Here is a 23,549-nt window from a genome sequence, read left to right as displayed (position 1 = left end):
GTGTGGGTTTTTTATTTTACTGCTCTTGGATTTGTTTAATCTCTTTGTATGTGAGACATCTAAAGCTGGCTTCTCTCCCATGTTCTCCAGGTACAATGACAGGTGGTGGAAGCAAAGTAATGAAAGGAAGAATGGGATCATCACTTGTGGTTGAAATCACTGAAGAAGAGGTCAGCATATTTAAAATTGTATTCTTTTTTTAACAGCTTTACTGAGGTAAAAGCCATAAATATTATAAAATTTGGCGATTTTAAATAAAGAGATTGAATTTTCTGTGTGTGTTTCTGTGTAGTACTGGGGATTGAACCTAGAGGCATACTACTTCTGAGTTACACCCTCAACCCTATTTTATTTTTTATTTTGAAACAGTCTCCCTAAGTTGCTGAGAATCTTGCTAAGTTGCCGAGGCTAGTCTCTAATCTGTGGTTCCTAACTTTTTCTGAATGTTGTGTCTTAATTTTTTTCCCCATATTTTGAAATAGCTTATATTCTTCCACTCAACTATTAGAATATTGAATCTTCATTGAAATAATGGGTAATTTGACAACACTTAAAGTTGACTCTCCATCTTAAATGATGCAAAAATTTGTTGACCATCTCCAAAGTTTTAGTATTAGGGATTCAAACTGGGTTATTTTGATTTTTTTCTGATCTTTAAATCAGAAGTCTGGGTTTTCCTTATTCATAAGTTAACTTTGTTGTGAACTTACTTCATACTTTTACTTTGTAGGTCAATAAAATGGAATCACAATTGCAAAGAGACTCTAAAAAAGCAATGCAAATCCAAGAACAGAAAGTACAGCTTGAAGAAGCAGTAGTTAAGTTAAGGCAGAATGAAAGAGAAATGAGGAATACACTAGAAAAGTTTACTGCAAGCATCCAGGTACTGTGTGTATGGGAGAGGGTAGAATTAGCAGAGACTTGGAATTCAGCAATAGTTTGGCAGAACCATTTCAATATCTTCCAGTTTTAAAATATAAAGGAAGATTTTGTTTCCCTTAGTACTAGTGGATAATGCCCTGTCAGTGCTGCTCCAGCCACATCCATTCCTGTTTTCTATGTATACTCAGTAGAAACATAACTTCTCTTAGCAAACATGTTACCATTTATTTCTCTTTTCAAAATGGAACATTTTCTTGATTATGAAAAAAGAGTATATCTCTATTTAAAGTTTTCAGAAAATACCCACATGATCATCATATTCAATTTGATGTGTATTATTTATGAGTTTTTTAAATAGTAATGTATTTATGTATCTCTGTATGTATAAAGTTTGCATATGGCTTTTAAATATACTAACTTCATTTAATAAATTTAAAAAGCCAGTGTAAATTTTTTCAATTGCTTAAGAGAATTTTCTTTCTACCACATTTGATAAAATATTTTTGTTTAGACTGACATATTGAAAATACCTTTGTGTGCCTTTTATACTCATTCAATTATTTTCATAATGTAGATTTCTACAATTACAGGTATTACACAGTATATATAGTATTTAAGGCATTTGTTGAGTAATTCTAAATTGTCCTCCAATATGTTTTATGCATGCTCTACTGACAGCAAATGCAAATAATTATTTTTCATATATTTGAACACTAGTCTTAAATATATTGTAAGTTTGCTACTTTCTGAATTAACAAATGGAGTCTTGGTTTGTCTTTGTAATGAGCTTACACATCATTTTGTGTTTGTCGGCCATTCTTATTATTTTCATTTGTTACGCTAATTGTTCATGGAAACCTGCCCTTTTCCTGTTAGTATTTGTCTTGGATTTTAAGTGCCCTTTTTAAAAATTCAAAATGTTTAAAGTAAATGTTATTGTCACTAAACTAAAACATTGGCTTTAAATGTTAAAACATTTTGTAGCGTTTATCAGAGCAAGAAGAATATTTGAGTGTTCAAGTTAAGGAACTTGAAGCTAATGTACTTGCTGCAGCCCCTGACAAAAAAAAACAAAAATTGCTGGAAGAAAATGTTATTGCTTTCAAAACAGGTATGTATAAAAATGCACACTTTTTTTAAACTGCCAAAAGCAGATTTTTAAGGTGTTAGTTAGGATGGCCCTGGCTTCAATCCACAGTACCAAAAAAAAAAAATAATAAAGTCACTCTCTTATCAGTATTTTATGAAATTATTGACTAGCCACAAGAATCTCTCAACCTCATCAAAACAACAACAACAAAAAACTGATTTCTCTGTACTGCTTGCTAACAGAAACATGCCTAATTCATAATTTATACCTTCCAAATTATGCAGGTAACTGATTAAATGGACCTAAATTATGTCTAAAGTCTAATTACAAAGGAATCTGGGAAAGGTTTACCCTTACCCACAGGGAATAGACCAATCTGTTTTCTTTTTTTTTCTTTTTTTTTTTTTTTTTCCAGTACTGGGGATGGAAGCCCAGGGGCATTGTATCTCCAAGCTACACCCCCAGTTCTATTTTTTATTTTGAAACAGGGTCTCAGAAAGTTGCAAAGGGCCACACTAAGTAACTGAGGCTGGCCTCAAACTCACAATCCTCCTGTTTCAGCCTCCCAAATACTGGGATTACAGAAGTGCACCACCACGCCTCACTACCAATCTCTTAAATCTTCACTTTGATATATCATGAACTGCAGAGTTAGGTTAGCAGACGATGACAACCACAATTTCTGCACCATGTGTCAGTTAATAGATTCAGACACATAGTCCAAGGCTAAACATCTATCCTGAAGTCAACAGTCAATAAAAATACCCTAAAAGCCAGGCGTGATAGCACACGCTTGTAATCTCAGCATTTGGGAGGCTGAGACCAGAGGATTCCAGTTCACGTTACAGCATCAGCTACTTAGGCACTCCACAACTTAGTGAGACCCTGTTTCAAAATAAAGAATAAAAAATAGGGCAGGGGGTGTAGCTCGAAGGTTGAATGTCCCTGGGTTCCATCCCCAGACCTGTTAATTTTTAAAAAAGTACCCTAAGAAGGTTCAGGAGATCTTTGAAAAGAACCTGATTTTATGAAGCCATTGATAAATCAGTGGTTATGTTCATAGCTGAGCCATAGAGTATAGGCTTATGTAAAATTTATTGTGCACTTGTTTGTCATTGAAGAAATCTATCTAACAGATGATTATTGGCATAGAAACATGAATTAAGGTCCTTTTTTTTATTTCAGAGTATGATAGTGTGGCTGAGAAAGCTGGTAAAGTAGAAGCTGAGGTTAAACGGTTACACAATATCATCGTAGAAATCAATAATCATAAACTGAAGGCCCAGCAAGATAAACTTGACCAAATAAATAAGCAGTTAGATGAATGTGCTTCTGCTATAACTAAAGCACAAGTAGCAATCAAGACTGCTGACAGGTACAGTATACATAGTTTCCCTTCCCTACCTCCACATTGGCAAGAAGGTTTTGGTGGTTTGTTGTTGTTGTTGTTTTGGTGCCAGAGATGGAGCCCAGGGGTATTATGCTTCCAAGCTGCATCTCTATTTCTGATTTTTCTTTTTTTTTTTTTTTTTTTTTTTTTTTTTTTTTTTTTGAAACAGGGTATAGCCCAGCGAGGTGACACATGCTTGTAATCACAGTGCTCAGGAGGCTGGGACAGGAGGATTGCACAGGTTCAAAGCCAGCCTCAGCTATTTTAGTGAGGCTCTCAGCAACTTAGTGAGACCCTGTTTCTAATAAAATATAAACTAGGTCTGGGAGTATAGCCCAGAGGTAGAAAGCCTCTGGATTCCATCCCCAGTGCCACCAAAAAAAAAAAAAAAAGTGACACAGGGTGTTAGGCTGCAAAAGGGCCTCCCAGCTGTGGGTAACCCCAAACCTACAATCCTCCTGTCTCAGCCTCCCAAGTAGTACGATTTCAAGCACATATCACCATACCCAGCAAGAGGTAATATATATATATATTTTTTTTTTTTTTTTTTTTTTTTTTTTTTTGGTGGTACTGGGGTTCCTGGAAGCCCTTCTACCTACGGGCTACACTCCCAGACCTATTTTTACATTTTTATTTGGAAACAGGGTCTCCTAAGCCAGCGCGCGCGGCTGGCTTCGAACCTGCGCGATCCTCCTGTCTCTGCCTCCCAAGCGCGGGGATTACAAGCGTGTGCCACCACGCCCTGCAAGAGGTAATATTTAAATTCAATCTTCCAGCCAGATACGGTAACGTATGCCTGTAATCCCAGTACATGGGAGGCTGAGTCAGGAGGATCATAGGTTCAAGAACAGCCTCAGTATTGTAGCGAGACTCAACAACCAACCCAGACTCTATTTCAAAACAAAAAATAAGAAGAGTTTAGGTACAACTCAGAGGTACAGTGCTGCTGGGTTCAATCCCTACTACCACAGAAAAAAAATGTTTAATGTTCCCCTAAATATTGCCTTTACGCCTATTAAATCTGACATGTAACTGTACAAGGGTTTAGTTTAAAAAAAAAAAACTTATGGGTGCTATCATATGACCAGTTTTTTAAAATATTCTGGTAGCCAGGCGTGGTGGCGCATGCTTGTAATCCCAGTGCTTGGGAGGCTGAGACAGTAGAATCACACAGGTTCGAAGCCTGCCTCGGCTACTGAGTGAGGATCTTGGCAGTTTAGTGAATTTGGAAACCCTGGTTCTCACCCCCCAGTACTACAAAAAAATAGATATATTTTTAACTCCCTAGTTGCAAGGGCATACACGTTTCATCTGGTGTAAGAGGAATAGATGTAATTTAGATAGATCTATGCATTAAGAAAATATGAGGTAAGAATGAGATCTCGTGATGAAATTGTCTTGGTAACTGTGGGTATGTGTTCTGAGAATCAAATCCAGGGCCTCACATATACTAGGCAGATGTTCTGCCACCATACTATACTCTCAGACCCTTAAATTTTTAAATAGCCAAAAGGTTTTATTATCTTACTTTAAAGAATATTTTATCCATTCATGAATCTTGTTTAATTCTTTAGAGATTGAGTATTTACAAAACGAAGCTATTGGGCCACGCTTGTAATCCAGTACTTGGGAGACTGAGACAGGAGAATCACAGGCAGGGCCTCAGCTACTTAGTGAGGCCCTGCACAACTTAGACCCTGTTTCAAAATAAAAATAGGGCTGGGGTGTAGTTTAAAGGTAGAATTTCTCTGGGTTCCATCCTCAGGAACACAAGTGTGTGTGTGTGTGTGTGTGTGTGTGTGTGTGTGTGTGTGTGTGTGTGTGTAATACTGAGACTGAAGTGATTAATTTGCAAGTTGATTATATATTGACTACCTGGTTAATCCAGTGCCCTTTGCTCAGAGATAAGCTAATAACTCATTTGTTTATATTAGGAGCAGATGTTTACCTAAGAGATTTAAGAATCTGCAATCTTAGGAAAAAATGGCCCAAAAAAAATAATGTAATGAATAACTGTATTGAAGGTTAGATAAGGAAATTTCACTATTTTACACTGAGGTTTAAATAAAATATATGACCCATTACAGAAGTACTTGTGTAAATGCATGAAAACAAATTCAGCTGGGTATGGTGGCACACACTTAGAATCCCAGTACTCATACTCCCAGTATTACCAAGACAAGAGGATTGCAGGTTTGAGACCAACCTTAGCAATTTAGTGAGTCTCTCAGCAACTTAGCAAGACCCTATATTCAAAATTTTAAAAAATAATATACAATTGGGCTGGTGGTATAGTTCAGAGGCAAGGGTGCTCCTTGATTCAATACTCAGTACCACACACACACAGTTCAAGAATGTTTTAGTTGCTGAGTATGGTGGTACACACTTGTAAACTCGGTACTTGGGAGACTGAGACAGAAGGATCACAGGTTTGAGGCCAGCCTCAGCTACTTAGGCCTTCTGCAACTTAGTAAAACCCTGTTTCGAAATAATGAGTAAAGAATAGAGCTGGGGATGTAACTCGGAGGTAGAATGCCCCTGGGTTCCATCCTCAATACTGCAAAAAAAGGGGGGGGGGTGTTTTAGTAAGTCATGTTTAAAAACCTGTATTAAAAAAAAATGTCAGTGTCACAAAGTTTTTTTGGTAAGCTTTCAGAAACAGTAACACGTACTAAGAGTGTGTGTGTGTGTGTGTGTGTGTGTGTGTGTGTGTGTGTGTGTGTGCGCGCGCGCGCGCGCGCTCCTAGGGATGGAACCTAAGGAGCCTCTACCTCTAGGCTACACCTCCAACCTATTTTATATTTTATTTTGAAACATGGTCTCACTAAATAGCTGATGCCGGCTTCAAACCTGTGTAATCTTCCTGTCTCAGCCTCCCAAGTACTGGGATTATAAGCATGTGCCACCATGCCGGGCTTACTAACCACATTTTTAACATGTCATTTTGCTTTTTTAGAAATCTTAAAAAGACACAAGACTCTGTGTCCTGCACAGAGAAGGAAATAAAAGATACTGAAAAAGAAGTAAATGACTTAACAGCAGAGCTGAAAAGTCTTGAGATCAAAGCAACAGAGGTCATAAAAAACACAAATGCTGCAGAGGTAAGGTTTGTTTTGTATTAGAGAGGGAAAGTAATGTTACTAGATACAATTTGAAGAATTGGATATAAGACCTCAGTGCCTTATAATATACACTAAATAGGTTAAAAGCTTTATAACTACGATTTGTATTTGTATAATAGAAATGAGTATTTTAACTTTTCTGAGTTAAAATGGAGGGGAAATCTCAGCAAAGCCAGAAAGGAAGGATAGGGGAGGAAGAAGACTGTTAATCAATGAAAAAACTACATTTGAATATGTGTATACGTTTTTTTGTTTTGTTTTGTTTTTGTTTTTTTTTTTTTTTGGTGGTACTGGGGTTCCTGGAAACCCTTCTACCTCCAGGTTACACTCCCAGACCTATTTATATTTTTTTTTCTTTTTTTTTTTTAAACAAGGTCTCTGAAGCCAGCGCAGCTAGCTTCAAACCTGCATGTTCCTCCTGTCTCTGCTTCCCAAGTGCGGGGATTACAAGCGTTCGCCACCATGCCCGGCTTGAATATAACATTGTTAACCCAGACATTCAGTATTGGGAGGGAAGGAAAAGATGAAACGGGGTGTGGTCAGGAGTACTAAGTACTGAAGTACTGTGTGAATGAATATATGCCATTATCAATGTTTTTACTAATTAAAATGGAAGCAACATGGGAAGAGATTGCCAGTGCTATCTTTGTAATGTGAAAATAAATACCTGATCTATTTATAAAGATTTTTTTTTTTTTAATTGAACTCGGGTAAATTACCTCCAGGCTATACTCCCAGCCATTTCAAGTTTATATTCTGAAATGGGCTTTCTAGTTTGCTGAGGGTCCTGCTTAAATTCCTTGCTCTGGTCATGAACTTGCAGTCAGTCCTCTTGTCTCAGCCTCCAAAGTACCAAGATTACAAGTATGTGCTGCCATGCCCAGCTAAGATTGTATCATATAGCAGTTCTTTTGGTTTTTAGGAATCTTTACCAGAGATCCAGAAAGAACACCGTAATCTACTTCAGGAACTGAAAGTTATTCAAGAAAATGAACATGCTCTTCAAAAAGATGCACTTAGTATTAAGTTGAAACTTGAACAAATAGATGGTCACATCGCTCAACATAATTCTAAAATAAAATATTGGCAGAAAGAGGTAAGACTGCTACTGTACTCAAATTTAAGCCTATCTTTTACAAGAAACGATTTGGAGTCTAGGGGATTTGTTTTATATTTTGATTCTTAAGCTTATAAGGGTTATAATAACATGTGATGACTACATACAGAAAAACATGGGTAAAGGATGAACACTTTGGTATGATAAAGCTAGTTCATGTTTTTTTGGTTTTTTTTTTTTTTAATTTGTTCAAATGACACAATTGTTGTTTTCATAGCTTTATAATTTTCTTTTGTGCATGTGTGGTACTGGGGGTGGAACCCAGGGATTCTACCTCTGGCTATTACTCCTAGACCTGTTTTATACTTTATTTGGAAACAGAGCCTCACTAAGTTGCTGAGAGCCTAAGTAACTAAAGCTGACTTTGAACCTCTGCGATCCTCCTGTCTCAGCCTCCCAACCACTGGGATTACAAGCCACCACACCTGGCTTAATTTTCTTATTTTTTAACAAAAAATTGTGTTGTCCCTTCTCTTTTACCTAAATTGAATTTTCAGATTTCAAAAATATCATTACATCCTATAGAAGATAATCCTGTTGAGGAAGTTTCAGTTCTAAGCCCCAAGGAACTTGAAGCGATCAAGGACCCAGATTCTTTAACAAATCAAATTGCACTTTTGGAAGCTCAGTGCCATGAAATGAAACCAAACCTTGGGGCCATTGCAGAGTACAAAAAAAAGGTATGAATGGTTTATTTGCAGTAAACAAAAAATTGTTTTAGTTCTTAGCCTATGTTAAATCTTACATAATAAGCAGTGCTAACTCCCATTTATATCTTAATTTCTCTCACAATCTATTCACAGGAAGAATTATATTTGCAACGAGTAGCAGAATTGGACAAAATTACTTCTGAAAGAGATAGCTTTAGACAGGCATATGAAGATCTTCGAAAACAAAGGCTTAATGAATTTATGGCAGGTTTTTACATAATAACAAATAAATTAAAGGAAAATTACCAGATGCTTACTTTAGGTGGAGATGCTGAACTGGAGCTTGTAGACAGCTTGGATCCTTTCTCTGAAGGCATCATGTTCAGGTTTGTAAACTTAGAATCCTATATTCTCCCAGCTCTGAATATGTGTTGGGGTTGATATATGTGAAGATTAGTTAGACCTATAACTTGTTTTGATGATTAACACCATTTATTTATATACACTAGCAATTTATAGCATAAATTTCTTGCAAATAGCAAGTTTTAATCTCTACAAAATACTTTATTTTCAAACTCTGTATGTGTGTTTCTAGGGATAAAATCCAGGACATTCTACTCCAAGCTAAACCTCCAGTTCTGTTTTATTTTCAGTTTGAAATGGGCTCTTGCTAAATTAATGTGTTTCACTACTTGAAGCTATCCTCGAACCTGTGATCCTCATGTCTCAGCCTCCCAAGTCAGGGTTTATAGGTGTGTGCCAGCACACCTGGCTTAAAACTTTTGAATCTAATACCATGATGGAAACGTTGTGTTGAAGAATGGCACCAAGTAAAAAGCAAATTAGAGATTCCCATGTATAAAGGTGACAGAAGGAAGTTAGAAAAAAAACAACAACTCAGAGCGGGGCATAGTGGTGCACATTTGTAATCCCAGCATTCAGGAGGCAGAGACCTGAGGATCGAGGCTCGCAGACAGCCTCAGCTACTTAGCAAGGCCCTTTGTGACTCAGTGAGACCCTGTTTCAAAACTAAAGACTTAAAAATAGGGCTGGTGGTATAGCTCGGAGGTACAATGCCCCTGGGTTCCATCTCCAGTACCGCAAGAAAATTTTAAAAAAAGAAAGAAAAAGCTAGCTAGCTCAGGAAATCTGGACTTAAGCTTTACAAGTAATTTGACCTAAGATTTTTTTAATTTTTGCAGTGTTCGACCACCTAAGAAAAGTTGGAAAAAGATCTTCAACCTTTCAGGAGGAGAAAAAACACTTAGTTCATTGGCCTTAGTGTTTGCTCTTCACCATTACAAACCCACTCCCCTTTATTTCATGGATGAGATTGATGCAGCCCTTGATTTTAAAAATGTGTCCATTGTTGCATTTTATATATATGTAAGTAATTTCATTCTGAAAATTTGTTTCCCTAAATATTGCATGTGTACTTCTTTGAATAATTTTTACTATTTAGCTTTTTTCCCTATTCTCTTAACTCTATATCCTCTGGTATCAAAGGACCAAGTGCTTATTTATTTGAAATAAATATTTTAAATTTAGGGAAGAAAAATATAAATTGACGATGCAAATTAGTAGCAGAATTACAGCTAGATTATCTTTCCCACTAAACTTCTAGGCAGTCACACTTTCAGAAACAATCAATACTATTTCAACAATTATCCATGTCATCATTACTATACAAATTAGTTTTCTATGTTATGTTGAACTTATTGACCCCAGAATATTTGAGGGGTGTAAAACTGTTTATAATTTGCTTGTTACTACTTAATACTTCTACCTTATTGTTTTCTTTCTCTTTAGGAGCAAACAAAAAATGCCCAGTTCATAATAATTTCTCTTCGAAATAACATGTTTGAGATTTCAGATAGACTTATTGGAATTTACAAGACATACAATATAACAAAAAGTGTTGCAGTAAACCCAAAAGAAATTGCATCAAAAGGACTTTGCTGAACTTGTTTGTACTGAAGATTCTTAATGAGCTGGTAAAGATTTGGCATATTGTATTACTACTAGTTTTGTATTTTTAAAGATTTATCTGTTGTACGAAATATTATGCTGTATAAAACTGGTTTCTATTTTATGCTGTGAAGACTATGTTTGGCTGGGTGTGGTGGCGCATGCTTTGTAAACCCAGGATTCAGGAGGCAGAGACCTGAGGATCACGGTTTGCGGACAGCCTCAGCTATTTAGTGAGGCCCTTCACAACTCAGACCCTGTTTCAAAAAATAAAAATACTAAAAAAAATAGAACTAGGGGTGTAACTCAGAGGTGCAGTGATCCTGAGTTTCATCCCCAGTACAGGAAAAAAAATTTATGTTATAGCTGGGTAGTGGTATGCACCTTGTAATCCCAGTACTTGGGAGGCCAAAACAAGAGGATCAAAGGTTCCAAGCTAGCCCTGAGCAACTTAATGAGAACCTGTTCCAAAATTAAAATTAAAAAGGGCTGGAGGTGTAGCTCAGGGGTAGAATGCCCTTGGGTTCAACTCTCAGTACCCCCACTCCCAAAAATAAATTCATAATGCCTAAAAAATATTCTCTATACATGCTTCTAGGAGATTTTAAGAATGCTAGTTTTGTAATTGGCTTACCATGGAGAAAAATAAGGTGTGTGGAGGGTCAGTAGTTAAAAGTATATTCCTTGAGTCACAATGAAGTTCTAAATTAGATCATTTTTTCAACAGTGAGCATAACTTCATGGATTTTGATCTACACCTGAAAAGCCTGCTCACTAATTCTGGATAAAATCTTAAGGCATTCTGCTTGCTTTACTTTTTTTTGTAATGGAGCCCAGGGGCATTTTACCTCCAAGCTATATCCCTAGCCCTAATTTTAGTTCTTTTGAGTCTCACAGAGTTGTGAAGTGCCTCCCTAATTAGCTGTGGCTGTCCATGAACCATGATCATCCAGTCTCTGCCTCCCGAATGCTACTTTACTAATTTTAGCCATCACTATATCACCCACATAATGGGAACTTTTTTTTTTTTTTTTTTTGCAAACCACAGTTCATAGGGATGAGAATTCAAACAGGCATTTGTAAAACTTGATGTATCTTATCTACTTAAAATTCCTTGTAAAAGAACTTCTGAACAAGACTAGGCTATCTCATAAATCAGAAAATACATTATACTTCATGAAAAGAATAAAGTATAGAGGCTAACTTCCTTAGAATTAATGGAAATTAAGATATCTTGAATGTTACTACCTATCAGATTGTTGGGATTGTGCTACATTAATAGCTCAAGAATGTTATGCAAATGGAAATGTTGGCAACCACTTTGTTTTCATGAAGTTTCCTAATGTTAGTCACACTGCTTGATTTCTAGATATTTATCTTGAGTTAATGGCCTCATTATTTAAATATTAAAATTACAACATAGTTTTTGTATCATAATAATTAAGACATTAAAATTAAACAGTGGCATGGACTTAAAGCAAAATGTTAAATTCAAGTATGATCATTTGTGTTTTCTGCTTTGTCTTTGTGGAATGGTGTTTACTTAGGGTCAGTTCTTCCAAGCTATACCCTTAACCCTATTTTATCTTGAAACAGATTTGAAGTTGCTGTCTTAGCCTCCCAAATACTGGGATAACAGGCATGCACCACCATGCCTAGCTTGGTTGATTTTGGGTTGGTTTTTTGGTTTTTTTTTTTTTTTTTTTTTTTTTTTTTCATATTGAAAGTTGAACCAAGAGGCATTCTACCTCTTGAGTTACACCCCAGCCCTATTTTTTTTTTTTTTTAATTTGGAAAGTTTTCACTAAGTTGCTAAGGCTGGCCTTGAGCCTGATTTCCTCCTGTCTCAGCTCCTCAAATTCTGAGATTACAGGTTTGTGTCACCATACCCAGCTTACTCATGTTTTAAATCAAAATTACAAATAGTAAAGTACATTTTCATTGGTAAGAGGAGTGAATATTACATTTTTGTAATCAATGTATTAAGATCTCGGTACTAAAAAAGTTTTAAGAATTAAGGAAGCCTGTAATTGTACAGGACTCTTGTAATCCCAGTTCTTAGAAGGCTGAGACAGGATCAAAGGTTCAAAGACAGCCTAGGCAAGTAGTGAGACATCATCCCAGCAAAACCCCATTTTAAAAATAAAGCTGGCAGAGCCTCAGCTACTTAAGCTCTCAGCAACTTAATGAGACCCTGTTTCCAAATAAAGTATAAAATAGATCTGGGAGTATAACCCGGAGGTAGAAAAGCCCCTGAGTTCCACCCCCAGTACCACCAAAAAAAAAAAGCTGGCAGGTATAACTTGGAGACAGAATATCCCTGGGTTCAGTCCCTAGTAACACACATACAAGTAAAGCAAATTAGTAAGGTGCTATTTCCTAATAGGTAAAATAGGGCTGAGGATGTAAATTGAGAGTAGGATGGCCCCTGGGTTTAATCCCTAGTATCACAAAAAATATCCAGAATCCATATGGAAATATCAAAGCTTCCTGACTTTGAGCACCTGATTAAGCCAATCAATGCAAATAAGATCAGTGTAAATAAGGTATCAAAGAGAATTTATTAAAATATATTGTTATACATACAACTCAATTTCCAAGACTGTCAAATTATAGTCTCATCCTGGTAAAAATACAAGATAGTAGCATGTGTTGTCAGTTACTCATAGAAAAATAGTCTTGTCCACTAAACACAAGCAAATTACAAAATGTAGTCAGGCCTAAAATGACATTACTAGGCATATACTTTGATTTCTAGCTAGCCATTAATAGATTAACACTACCTGCTTAAATCCTTTGAGCATGACTGAAAAAAAATGTGTGGCTCTCCTGCATTTGCTATGACCTTGCGTGGTCTGTTTCCTGATCTACAAGTCTAATAACTCGGAGATTAAGTGCCTGATATAGAATAGAATTGCTTGCCAATATTTGCATTCATTCAATAGTATAGGGCTATTACATGTTGCTTTTTTTTCTGGTGAAACTGGGTATTAAACCCAGGGGCATTATATCTCCAACCTACATGCTCATTCCTTTTATTTTGAAATAAGGTCTAAGTTACTGAGGTTGGCCTTTAACCTGTGATGCTCCTGTCTCAGCCTCCCAAACTCTGGGATTACAGGCATGCACATTTTCAAGTAATCTGTGTGAACATGTGTCCCTTCACCTCCAGTATACCCTTCAAATGTTCTTTGACCACAAAATGAATAATCATGCTAGTTATAATCTGATTGTGATCATAAATTAATGTCATCTTAGTGTTAAGATTTAAGACCTTATGACGGAAAGCATCAAAACTCCAGTTCCTGCCGGACCTGGTGGCACTCTCATAATCCCAGCCAGCATTTGGGAGGCAGAGACCTAAGGATAGCAGTTCACAGAGAGCCTCAGCTAGCTACTTAGCAAGGACCTTTGCAACTCAGTTGAGACCCTGTCTTAAAAATAAAAAGACTAAAACACAGGGCTGGGCATATAGCTTGAAGGTAAAATGCCCCCTGGGTTCCATCCCTAGTACTGAAAAAAATAAAACTCCATTCCTGTTTCAAAGGGGACTTTATTTTCTTTCAAGTTAGATTATAAAATAAATATAGTTACATTATGCTACCAAGTCTACTGAGAAAAGTATTTTACCCATATGCCTATCCTAGTAACAAATTTTATAATTCAAGAAATGATTTTGACTGATACTTGTTTTGGAAACAGGTCTTGCTACAATTGCTGAGGCTGGCAGCAAACCTACTTGTCTCAGCCTCCCCAAGTACTGGGATTACAAGTACATCACGCCATTCTCAGGGTTTTGTTTTTTGGGGGGGATTTGTTGGAAATTATGAACTAGAACTGAGAGATGCTGCCAGTCCAGTCCTGCAATTTTTTGTGGCTTTTGGTTTGGTTTTGAGAAAGGGTCTCATCTTTTGCCTAAGCTAATTTTGAATTCCTGGAACTAGAGGATTCTTTTGCCTCAGCTCCCAAGTAGCTAGGACTACAAGGCATGTGCCTACTATTTCCTGTTCCCAAATATAATCTTTTATTTGGAATGAATGTTGATAGAAATTAGAGCTCTTTAGTGTCTCAAAGCAGTTATATTTTGATCAAAAAGATTTTAAAGCAGTTCCTTATCACTTAGAACTTTGCTGCCTGGTATTTTTCTTAAACCTTTTACCATCTTATTCACCAATTCAAAGGCTTCAAGCCACAACAAAATAAAGGTATATGCATCATTTTCCATCCTTTTAAAAGCTACACACACTGCAAAGCAACCATTATAATATATAATGGCAAAAGGCAATATTGATATAGTAATGGTAAATGTCACACCAGTAATACCTCTATCAAGCCAATAAAATGGAATAATTGTAAAATTTTAAATCAACTACTAGGAGGCTGATACAAGAGGATCACACATTCATAACTAGCCTCAGCCTCTCAGTGAGGCCTTCCACAACTTAGACCCTGTTTCAAAATAAAAAGTACAACTGGTATGAAGATCAGAGGTAGAATGCCCCTGGGTTCAATCCCCAGCAACACACACACACACACAAACACAAAATCAACTACTAAATTTTATTAGTTTTCTAATATAACTTGATTTGAGTCATCTTTGAGATATTCTCATTTCTGACACATCCATACTTAACATTTGTTGCAACTCTATTAAAGTTTAATTATTAACTAGGCCTATTCCTCTAGTTAGCAATGATTAGCTTCTGTTATACACAATCCCATTTAACAATTCAAATTTAAATTTTCAAAGAGGAACTATTTTCTACATTAATTCCTTTAACAAATACAAAGTATGACATAGTACATTTTTTAAATCACTGAGATTGTTAGATACACTTTGGTAAAAAGACAAAAAGACTTCAGAAAAACATATTGAAGTGATTTCATTTAAGAAGGCTATTATGTGTTGACTGAAAAAGAGTATCAACATTAGTATCACTGAAATTAATGTAACTATAACAGTGTTTAAGATTTTAAAAAATTCAACTTCTTTTTCATCCTTATCAGGCCAGGAACATGGCATCCTTTTTGAAGAAATTCTCATTTCAGGAATGAGAGCTTTCTTAATTTGTCCAATTTCTGTTCTGTTCCATTCTTCTTTTAACACTTTGCTTACTCGAGGATAAATTTCAACAGGCTGGACCTCAGGAAGGGGGCTTTGTTTCAAGACTTGCACACGCTGGCGAACATCATCAATTTTTTCAAGAAATTTAAGTGGAGACTCTTCCTGTAAAGATGTTGTCAGTGTCATTAATTCAAGTTGCTGCTCTTTCATTTCTTTCATTCTTTCAATTTGTGGAATATATTCCTGGTTAATCAGATTGCCAACATCACAAAGAGCTGTTAGGAAGATTATTTTTTTCTGTTCTAATGTATCAGTAAGCTCCTTAAAATACTGTAGAACAATTTCCTTATCACCTTGGACCATTTTTTCAGAATGAGATCTTTGTTCTTCAAGCTTTTCAATAAGATGATTGAGATCTGTCCAGTGTGTATCAGTTAACTGTTTAAACAGTTTGTGAGGTGTGTCCTTTTCTTTGAGATAGGCACTTTGAAGGTCATCTATAGGATGACCATGATGTTGACCTATGGTAAGGCAATGACCACAAACTAATTTTTTATCTAGTAAACAATAAACATTTAATGGTTGCCTGTAATGTTCAGGGCAAGTGACAATATCCGGATGGTCTTCTTGCTGGTACTTTTCAATAATAGCCCTTAATGCAAAATTGACAGGTAAAGATTCAATACCAGTTGGAGCAATTTCAATAATACTTCGGCAATTAGGGCACTTGAGTGGAATTCGTAAAGGTCTCCATATGTAAAAGTTTCCAGAAGCCTGAAGAACGTTTTCTAAACAATTTCTACAAAATGTATGAGAGCATGGTAGTACACGAGGATCTTCAAAAATACTATAACAAATGGGACACGTTAACTCATCCTCAAAATTGTGCATTTCCTACCAAGAGAAAAAAAAAGTATTTAAAGTCTACATATAATAATATTTACATCTGGCACATATTATGTAAGTTTTAGTCACTAGCCTCCAAATTATTATGTTTGTCATTTAAAATAAAGTTTATTTTTGTGGCCCTGGGGATGGAACCCAAAGGTATTCTTACCTTAGCATTATACCCTCAGCATGATTTTATTTCTATTTGGAAACAAGGTCTCACTAGATTGATGAGTCTCACTACTTGCTGAGGTTGTCCTCAAACCTGTGATCCTCCTGTACTAGGATTATAGGTGTGTGCCACCAACGCCTGGCTACAAATATTTTCCTTTTCATTTTTTTATTTTGGTGGTACTGGGGTTCCTGGAAGCCCTTCTACCTCGGCGCTACACTCCCAGACCTATTCTATGTTTTTATTTGGAAACAGGGTCTCTTAAGCCAGCAAAGCTGGCTTCGAACCTGCACGATACTCCCGTCTCCACCTCCCAAGCGCAGGGATTACAAGCATGCGCCACCACGCACAGCCAAATATTTTTTAAATGAAGGTAATTTCACAGTAATTCAATTCCTAAAACAGAACAATAACCTTCAAAACTTATTCCTTTAGAATAAAATTCATCCCAAGCAAAATAATCCCAATTAATCTGTAATACAATGGTTCAATTAAAAGTTTTGTTTTTAGCCGAGCGTGGTAGCATACGCTTGTAATACAAGCATTCCAGAGGCTGAGACAAGAGGATCGCAATTCACAGACAGCCTCAGCTACTTAGTGAGGCCCTGTTTCAAAATAAAGAATAAAAAATAGGGCAGGAGGTGTAGCTCGGAAATCAAATGCCTCTCGGTTCCATCCCCAAACCTGGAAAAAAAAAAAAAAAGGGTTTTGTTTATTGTGGTACTGTGGATTGAACCCAGGGGCACTTTATACTGAGCTTATTCTCAGCCCTTTTTTATTTTTCATCTTGAAACAGGGTCTTGATAAATTGCCCAGGCTGACTTCAATCCTGCAATCCTCCTGTCTCAATCTCCCAAGTACTAAGATTATAAGCATGTGGTACAGTTCCCAGTTAAATTAAAGTTATTTAAGTGTGTTTCTAGCCAGGCATGGTGGCTCATACTTGTAATCCCAGGACTTGGAAAGCTGAGACAGGAGGATCACACAGGTTGGAAACCAGACTCAGCTACTTGGTAAGGCTCTCAGCAGCTTGATGAGACCCTGTTTCCAAATAAAATATAAAATTAGTCTGGGAGTGTAGCCCAAGGGTAGAAAGCCCCTGGGTTCCATTCCCAGTACCACAAAAAATAAATAAATAAAAAATAAATATTCCTACATTTATCATGGTTGGAGGGCAGCCTCAGCTACTACTTAGTGAGGCCCTTTGCAACTCAGTGAGACCCTGTTTCAAAATAATAAAAATAGGGCTGGAGGTGTCACTCAGAGGTAGAATGTCCCTGTTTCCATCCCCAGTACTGGGGGAGGAAAAAAAGCCAAGCGTGGTGACGCATGCTTGTAATCCCAGCACATGGGAGGCTGAAACAGGAGGATTGCACAGGTTCGAAGCCAGCATCAGCTACTTAGTGTGGCTCTCAGCAACTTAGTGAGACCCTGTTTCCAAATAAAATATTAAAAATTAGGTCTGGGAGGGTAGCCTGGGAGTAGAAAGCCTGGGGTCCATCTCCAGTACCACACACACAAAATAAAAAATAGGTGCAGAGCTCAAAGGTAGAATGCCCCTGGGTTCAATCCCCAGTAGTGCAAAGAAAAAAAAAAAGACAACTGCCTTCTTCCCAGATTAAGTACGTGTGTGTGTGTGTGTGTGTGTGTGTGTGTGTGTGTGTGTGTGTGTGTTACTGAGGGTTGAACCTAGGGGCATACCTGTAGTCCTAGTACTTGGGAAGCTGAGACAGGAAAAGCAAAGATTTGCTGCCAGCCTCAATAACTTAACAAGGCCCTCTGTAACTTACACCCCATTTCAAAATAAAAAATAGGGCTGGGGGTATATCTCAGAGGCAAAATGCCCCTGGGTTCAGTCACCAATACCACTAAAGGAGAAAAAAAAAAAAACACTCCACTCAACTGAGCATCATGGTGCATGCCTGTTATCCCAGTATTTGGGAGGTGGAGACAGAATCACAGATTCGAGGATAGCCTCAGCTATGTAGCAAGACTCAGCAAACCAGCAAGCCCGTACTTCAAAATAAAATAGGGCTGGAGATGTAGCTCAGGAGTAGAATGCCTCTGAGTTCTATCCCCAGAACCACAAAAAATAAAATACTCCATTCAGATCAAAATATGCAGATCTTTAATATGCCACACAGTGTGATACAGAGACTACGACTGAACTGTAAAGCATTTAGGTAAACTAATGTAATTAGGCAACAATAGAGAAGATGACAGTCACTGCAAATTAAAGTGACTGCATGTTGAAAAGCTTTTACAGCTTTATCCCATACCTACAGAGAATTCTGAAGTCATACAAAAACCATCCAAGAAAAACAAACATGCCTTCCCAGAGTATTTCAGTGATATCAGAGGATACAATGAAAATACAAAACAGCACTTTGCAAGGAATAAAATTTTAAACAATGGAAATACATACCAGATTAATAATATTGTTATTATATTTAGTGTGTTAAATGTTAAATAGACATTAGGCTGGAACTGATGGGAAGCCCACCTGTAGAGCCTGTTTCCTCCTCCCACCATGAAGGAGGCAAGGAAACAACACAGGGTTGCTAAGGTAGAGTAAGGGAAGGGCAGTCAGTCAGCCCAAATGTAATACACATAAGGAAGGAGGGGTCCAAAGGGATTAAAACCTGACAAGTGAGAACCATCACGTCACTTTCTTATTGCAGTGGAGTGGGGAGCAGAATACCCTAGGAGCCCTCTCTGAAGCTTAACCTTTGCCCAAGCCCAGTTACACTCCCAGAAAACAGCCCTTTCCAGATTCTTCCCTGGAAAGTGTGACCCCTCCCCTCTTCTCCAGAGCCTTTCTCATATGGTGTCTAAATAAACCTATATTCCTTTATGTGAAGCACCACAGAATAATATGAAATCTTCCACCTGGTAACATAAGTAGCAAAATTAGACCTAAAACAGAACCTTTCCTTCTAAAGTTCTATTTTATACTTGTCTAAAAGCTAGGAAAAAAGCTAGGCATGATGGCACACACTTGTAAACCCAGTATTTGGGAGGTTGAGACAAGAGGAGCACAGGTTCAAAGCCATCCTCAACAGCTTAGTGAGACTGTTTCCAAATGAAAATATAAAATAGCCAGTTATGGTGGCACATGCTTGTAATCCCAGCATTCGGGAGGATGAGACTGGAGGATAGCGGTTCGTGGACAACCTCAGCTACTTAGGCCCTTCACAACCTATAGGGTCACAAGACCCTATTTCAAAATAAAGAATAAAAAATAGGGCAGGGGATGAGCTCGGAGGTCAAATGCCTCTGGGTTCCATCCCCGACTCACAAAAAATAAAATAAAATAAAAATATAAAACAGGGCTGGGGGTATATCCCAGAAGTAGAAGGCCCCTGGGTTCCATCCCCAGACCAAAAAAAAAAAAAAAAAAAAAAAAAAACTAGGAAACATAGAAAACCTGCCTTAAAAAAAAAATTAAAGCCAGGCGTGGTGGCGCATGCTTGTAATCCCCGCGCCTGGGAGGCAGAGACAGGAGGATCACACAGGTTCGAAGCCAGCCTCCCTGGCTTAAAAGACCCTGTTTCCAAATAAAAATATTTAAAAAAATGTCTGGTAGTGTAGCCCGGAGGCAGAAGGGTTTCCAGGAACCCCAGTACCACCACACACACCCAAAAAAAAAAAAAAAAAAAAAAAAATTAAAAATTTAAAAACCTAGGAAAAGCAGAATAAAAGAAAAAAATTGGTAGAGCTGATAAACCTAAAAGCTGTTTTTTTTTTCTTTAATAAACTAACAAGGCATTAGCTATCTGTAACAGGCAGCCCCTCATATGATCCCCAATTAATTCCATTTTCTGGATTTTTTTTTTTTTTTTTTTTTTTTTTTTTTGTGGTACTAGGGATGGAACCCAGGGGCATTCTACCTCCGAGGTACATTCCCAGCTCTATTTTTTATTCTTTATTTTGAAACAGGGTCTCACTGAGTTGCAAAGGGCTTCACTAGGTAGCTGAGGCTGTCCTCGAATCCAGATCCTCTTGTCTCAGCCTCCCAAATGCTGGGATTACAAGTGTGTGCCACCATGCCTGGCTTTCCTGAACACTTTTGTAATTTCCTCTCCTACAGTGGACTATACCTGGTGATTCCTTTTTTTTAAATTATTTTCTGGTACTGGGAATTGAACCCAGGGGCAATCAATACTACCTCTGAGTAATGTAGCTTCAAGTTAGTGTTTTTTATTTTTGAAACAGGGTTTCACTAAGTTGCTAAGAGTCTTGCTATGCTGAGGCTGATCTTGAACCTGCAAACCTCCTGTCTCAGCTCCCAATTATTGGGATTATAGGGCATGCCACCACACCCAGCTTAGTAACTCTTTTAACAAGTAAAATACAGAAGTGACTGTGTACTTCTAAGATTTTACAATAAAAGACCAGAGCTGCTGTCTGGAATGCTCTGGCTCTCCTTAGAATGCTCTCACTGAAAAAAGCAAGCTACAATGTTATAAGCACACCATGGTCTACTTAGTATGTATGATAAAGAACTAAAGCTCTTAAATCTAACATCCCATAAGGAACCAAAATTGTAAACAACTACCTAAGTGAGCTTCAAAGCAAATACTAATAGCCTAAAAGTCTATGACTTCACTGCAAACTCTTGAGAAGGTGGGCCTGAGGCACCCAACTAAGCCACTATGTTTTCATTTTTGCAAAGTGGTATAAAACTGTAATCCCAGTACTTGAAAGGCTGAGACAAGAGGAAGGCAGGCTGCAGGACAGCCTCAACAGTGTAGCTAAATAAATGTGGCTAAATAAAGCCAGGTGGCACAGTGGCATTTTACTATAATCCCAACTACTTAAAAGCCTATGGCAGGAAGATCCAATGTACAATACTAGCCTGAATAACATAATGAGACCCCATGTGGGGTGGGAGGGAAGCTGTTTTAAACTGATTAAGTTTATAATTTGTTATGCAGTGATGAACTAATTCACTATCCTAATCAAAAGAGAAAAGAAACAATGCACATACAATTAGCATTGAGAAAAGAAAATAAACCAAATACAAAAAAATTATACAAAATTATGAGAATACCTTGCATAGTTCTACAGTAATACATCTGCCAATATACAATAAAGGAACTATTGTCTACATCATTTCAAATTAGCAAAATGGACTCAGGAAGTTAAAGCAAACAATAGGAGAAATTGATAAATTAGAAAAGTGCTCATCTACTGGGCATAGTGGCACCCACCTATAATCCTTGCTACCTGAAAGAGTGAGACAGGAGTGTCCTAACTTTGAGGCACACATGGGCCATTTATTAAGACCCTGTCTCAAAAAAAATTAAAAAGAGCTGGTAACAGGACATGGTAGCATTCACCTTTAATCTCAGTACTTAGGAGGCTGAGACATCAAAGGCTCAAGACCAGCCTAAGCAATTCAGCAGGTCTCTCAGTAATTTAGTTAGACTGTTTTAAAATAAAACATACAATAGGACTGAGGGTGTAGCTCAGAGGTAGAATGCCCCTGGGACCAATCCCCAGTACCACAAAAAAATTTAAAAACAGGTGAGGTCCATGCTTGATGTCCTAGGATTAATCCCCAGCACTGTAAACAAGCAAACAAAAAGCCAAAAATCAAACTTATGTATATAGATGGGGCAGGTGTAGCATTTCTTAAGAAAGTTAATTCAAATATACTTAGTGACACATTGAAATGATCCCCAATCTGGGTGGTGACATTAGGTGAATTTTCCCAGACTTATAGCTGACTCACAAGAAGTCCTATGACAAGTCATCTAACTCTAATGTGGTAAATACATTTTACTCCAGTGCCTATAAAAGGTAGCAAATGTTTTATAACCATTAATGTTTAAAGACAAAAGGCAATAAAGCTTTACTGAATTAATAATTTTAAAAGTTTACAGACAGAAATGGGTAATAGTATTATTGCTGCTACTTAATTTATCATTTATTATTATATCATCTAATACACTGGTTAGACATTGTGAAGACTCAATCAGCCCTCTGGTGAATGACTTCATAAAAAGTTTGGAAATTCAGAAATGTGTCTGTTTTTGACTAAATGAGAAATTTGTGAAATAGCTTGTAAGTAATTTAGACCCAGGTTTCTTTCTGAGATTTTCAAAAATATTAAGATTTCTTGGTGACTTTCCGAGGGAAGAAAAATTTTTGAACTGTGTACCAACTTTTATTTGGGAATTTAGTACTCAATAAAGAAAAAATGCATTTTACAAGTTTCATTTTGCTTTTGTGTGCATGGTACTCAGGATTGCAAAGCACCTCACTAAGTAGCTGAGGCTTTCCACAAACCACGATCCTCTTGTCTCAGCCTCCCGAATGCTGGGATTACAAGTGTGTACCACTATGCCTGGCTAGAAATTAAGGTCTTAATTGCTTTTTGCATATTTCCCAAAGTAAAAATATATTTAGTGAAAGACACTCAGCAAAATATTTGCGGAAAAGGAATGTCAGCCCCATACTTAAGAGGCTGGGACAGGAGGATTGCAGGTTCGAGGCCAGCTTCAGCTACCTAGTGAGGACCCTCTACAACTTAGTGAGAACCTGTTTCAAAATAAAGAATAAAAAATAGGACTGGGGTGTAGATCGGGGGTAGAATGCCCCTGGGTTCAAAATCTAGTACCACGAAGAAAAAAAAAATATCAGTACTAATATTACACAATTTCGCCTTGACAGACTAGTGCTCACTATAAAAAGAATGTGATCAGCCAGGTGTGGTGGTGCACACTTGCAAACCTAGTAGAGAGCTGGGAGTATAAGCTCAGAGGTAGAATGCCCCAGGTTCCATCTCCAGCCCCCCCCCCAAATGAAATCGATATGCAAATGCATAGTGAAAATTATGTAAGTTACAAGAAATACATCCAATTAGCAGGTCTGTATGCATAAAATACCACTTGTGTTTGTGTGCTGAGATGTACACATCTTTGTAAAATTTCTGGAAGGATGTGTCTTTAAAGTGCAGCAAAGCCAGGCGTGATGGCGCACGCTTGTAATCCCAGCATTCAGGAGGCTAAGTAGCCTCAACTACTTAGGGAGGCCCTCTGCAATTCAGTGAGACCTGGTTTCAAAATAAAGAATAAAAAATAAGGCAGAGGGTGTAGCTCGGAGGCCGAATGCCCCTGGGTTCCATCACCAGACCGGCAAAAAAAAAACACTACACCTCAGATGAGGGAGTTTACTTTTCATGTTCCTTCCATAAGATG

The 23,549-nt window shown here is 37.4% G+C and overlaps 2 protein-coding genes across 3 annotated transcripts in view; one reads left to right on the top strand and one right to left on the bottom strand.

The window, feature by feature from the left end:
• Positions 1–10,213, top strand: part of SMC4 (structural maintenance of chromosomes 4) — a gene marked incomplete at both ends in the record, with an annotated part of 32,473 nt that extends 22,260 nt beyond the window's left edge. For both annotated transcript variants that reach the window (XM_080696888.1, XM_080696887.1), the window contains 10 exons: positions 91–170; positions 731–883; positions 1,867–1,993; positions 3,158–3,347; positions 6,319–6,463; positions 7,407–7,580; positions 8,099–8,281; positions 8,405–8,637; positions 9,454–9,637; positions 10,061–10,213. In XM_080696888.1, coding sequence (XP_080553014.1) covers positions 91–170; positions 731–883; positions 1,867–1,993; positions 3,158–3,347; positions 6,319–6,463; positions 7,407–7,580; positions 8,099–8,281; positions 8,405–8,637; positions 9,454–9,637; positions 10,061–10,213 — 1,622 coding nt within the window. The remainder of the gene's footprint in view (positions 1–90; positions 171–730; positions 884–1,866; positions 1,994–3,157; positions 3,348–6,318; positions 6,464–7,406; positions 7,581–8,098; positions 8,282–8,404; positions 8,638–9,453; positions 9,638–10,060) is intronic.
• A 4,768-nt stretch (positions 10,214–14,981) lies between these two features.
• Positions 14,982–16,175, bottom strand: TRIM59 (tripartite motif containing 59; the record flags this gene model as incomplete). Its single annotated transcript, XM_080696583.1, has 1 exon — positions 14,982–16,175. The coding sequence occupies one exon, from the start codon at positions 16,173–16,175 to the stop codon at positions 14,982–14,984; it is 1,194 nt and encodes a 397-aa protein (XP_080552709.1).
• Between the last annotated feature and the right edge of the window lie 7,374 nt (positions 16,176–23,549).

This window comes from Muscardinus avellanarius (genome assembly GCF_963383645.1).
Source record: "Muscardinus avellanarius genome assembly, chromosome: 5".
Lineage (NCBI taxonomy): Eukaryota > Metazoa > Chordata > Mammalia > Rodentia > Gliridae > Muscardinus > Muscardinus avellanarius.
This window is presented reverse-complemented; position numbering and strand designations above follow the sequence as displayed.